This window comes from Pseudophryne corroboree, chromosome 7 (assembly GCF_028390025.1).
Source record: "Pseudophryne corroboree isolate aPseCor3 chromosome 7, aPseCor3.hap2, whole genome shotgun sequence".
Classification (NCBI taxonomy): Eukaryota; Metazoa; Chordata; class Amphibia; order Anura; family Myobatrachidae; genus Pseudophryne; species Pseudophryne corroboree.
This window is the reverse complement of record NC_086450.1, coordinates 353,196,118-353,198,124: the sequence shown is the minus strand read 5'-3', so window position 1 is coordinate 353,198,124 and position 2,007 is coordinate 353,196,118. Positions and strand designations below refer to the sequence as shown.

At 39.5% G+C, this 2,007-nt stretch overlaps 1 protein-coding gene across 1 annotated transcript; it reads right to left on the bottom strand.

The window, feature by feature from the left end:
* Nucleotides 1-320: 320 nt before the first annotated feature.
* Nucleotides 321-1,721, bottom strand: LOC134944182 (paraneoplastic antigen Ma1 homolog). The gene has a single exon (XM_063932758.1). The coding sequence runs from the start codon at nt 1,719-1,721 to the stop codon at nt 321-323; it is 1,401 nt and encodes a 466-aa protein (XP_063788828.1).
* Between the last annotated feature and the right edge of the window lie 286 nt (nt 1,722-2,007).

Below are 2,007 nucleotides of genomic sequence, written 5' to 3'. Positions count from 1 at the left end.
GCACACTAATGCCAAAAAAGGAAACGGGGCTCGGTACTTAGGGTTATCATCAATGAATTCAATCTGAGTTGTTACATACCCTAAATAAGGGTATTTTTGATCGCTCAGCCCCCATATGATCAATCCATCAAAAGGCATAAGTGGTACATCCGATAGATGTTGCCTGTACCAACTTTCAAATATAATTGATACTTGTGATCCACTATCTAATAATACTTGACACAGTTTCCCATTTATCAAAGCAGGTACCATGGGCGCTTTTCCAATGATTCCACTGGGAATTATGTTGGACCACTGAGTACTCCCCATTGCGCAGACATTTATAATCTGGGAGTCGATGCGGGGTTCATCGACGTCCCTTGCCCGTTTTCCGTCATGGATGTTGACCTCAACTCCGTACTATTTGCCATTGTTTGGTTACTTTCCCTCTGGGTACATTCGAACGACCGATGCCCTAATTGTCCACATCTGTAACAAGTGAGATTTCTAATATTATCTTGTCTGCGACTGAAACCTCTCCCTCTACCCAGCTGAGATGTCCTAGAAATTGACAGGGCTGAATTCTGAAAAGAAATTAACTGTTCTAATTTCTTATTTTGTTCTTCCAAAGCTTTGAGCAATTGTTCATTAACGGATGGAACTTCAGGAGTGGGAACAATAACTTTGACTCGTTTAATATTTTTTTCTCGGTTTTCAATTTGTACTTCTTCTAATTTAACTTCCCTTATCAATTCTCCTAAAGTAGGGGGAGGATCACGGGGTATATTACACCTTAATCTTTGAGCTACAGGATTGGTGGTCATCGCTCCTCTCAATATATACTTGAGTCGCATGGTATCAATTTCTGGAGGATTAATCCCCCCTTTATCTAATAGTTTGTAAAGTATCTTGTCCAGCCGATATATATAATTGGTGAGGGTTTCAGTAGGTTCTTGATACGTTTGATTTAAACGAGTCAACAGATCTCCCACATCCTCTAGGGTGCCAAACGAATAGTCCAGAGCCTCAAAATAATCCTTTAAGGTAGCATTCGAATTACTTCTCCGGGTGGCATGAATGATTCCCATCGCTGGTCCTCTTAAACTTTCCACTATTCTCTGTTTCTTTATATGCTCTGGACACCTCCACTCCTCGGAATGTTGCACTGCCGCCTCTCTCCAGACATCATAGCTCTCTTCTCCAGTTGGAACAGGAATCACCCCAGAAAATATCCTTAATCTTCTATATCCCCCTTCGAAATGCCACCTTTCGAAATGGCTAACCACTTTATCCATTACATTTTCAACTTGTGTATCTATTTTTTCTTCACCCATAGTTGTTTCTTCTGCGGTATTACTGGTAGTATGAAAACACCCTGTGCTAGTACTCTCAACTTTACTATCTTCTTTACTTTTGGCTTTCTCTCCTCCTTCAGCATATGTATCTACTGGCCACCTCACTTGCAATCTCCTACCCGGTATTCTTTCTATTAATATGTTCGCAGGGATTACTGCCGCATCTAGTGGGTTGTCATTACTTATTAAAACAGCACATATCTCCTCACTACTATCTTTCCACTTATCTACAATATGTGGTTGTTTCATTCCATACATTTTCTTTATTTCATTAATAATATCGTCTTCTATAACATCAATGAAATTTCCCAGAATACTCACACTTTTCTGTACATCTATTCCCTTACTTCTACACCAGCTATATATATCTTCTCCACTGATCTCCATTTGTCCTATTTGTTCGTATCTCAGCAGTGCCTCCAATATGTAACCCTGTTTGCTATAGGGGTTATATTATTATATAGAGTGCCTCCACCCAAACTTTTGTGATAGGCTTGTAACCTATTTTAAAGGATCAGCTTGGGAAACCTTATGTGAATTCTGTCTTAATTTTCAGATGCTGTTATCACATACCTTAAATGAATGAATCCTTGGCTCTCCCCTCCTTTCAGGTAAGTTTAAACCCCCCCCCACTTTTACTTTCTGGTAAATAATATTCTATAACATATGTGTC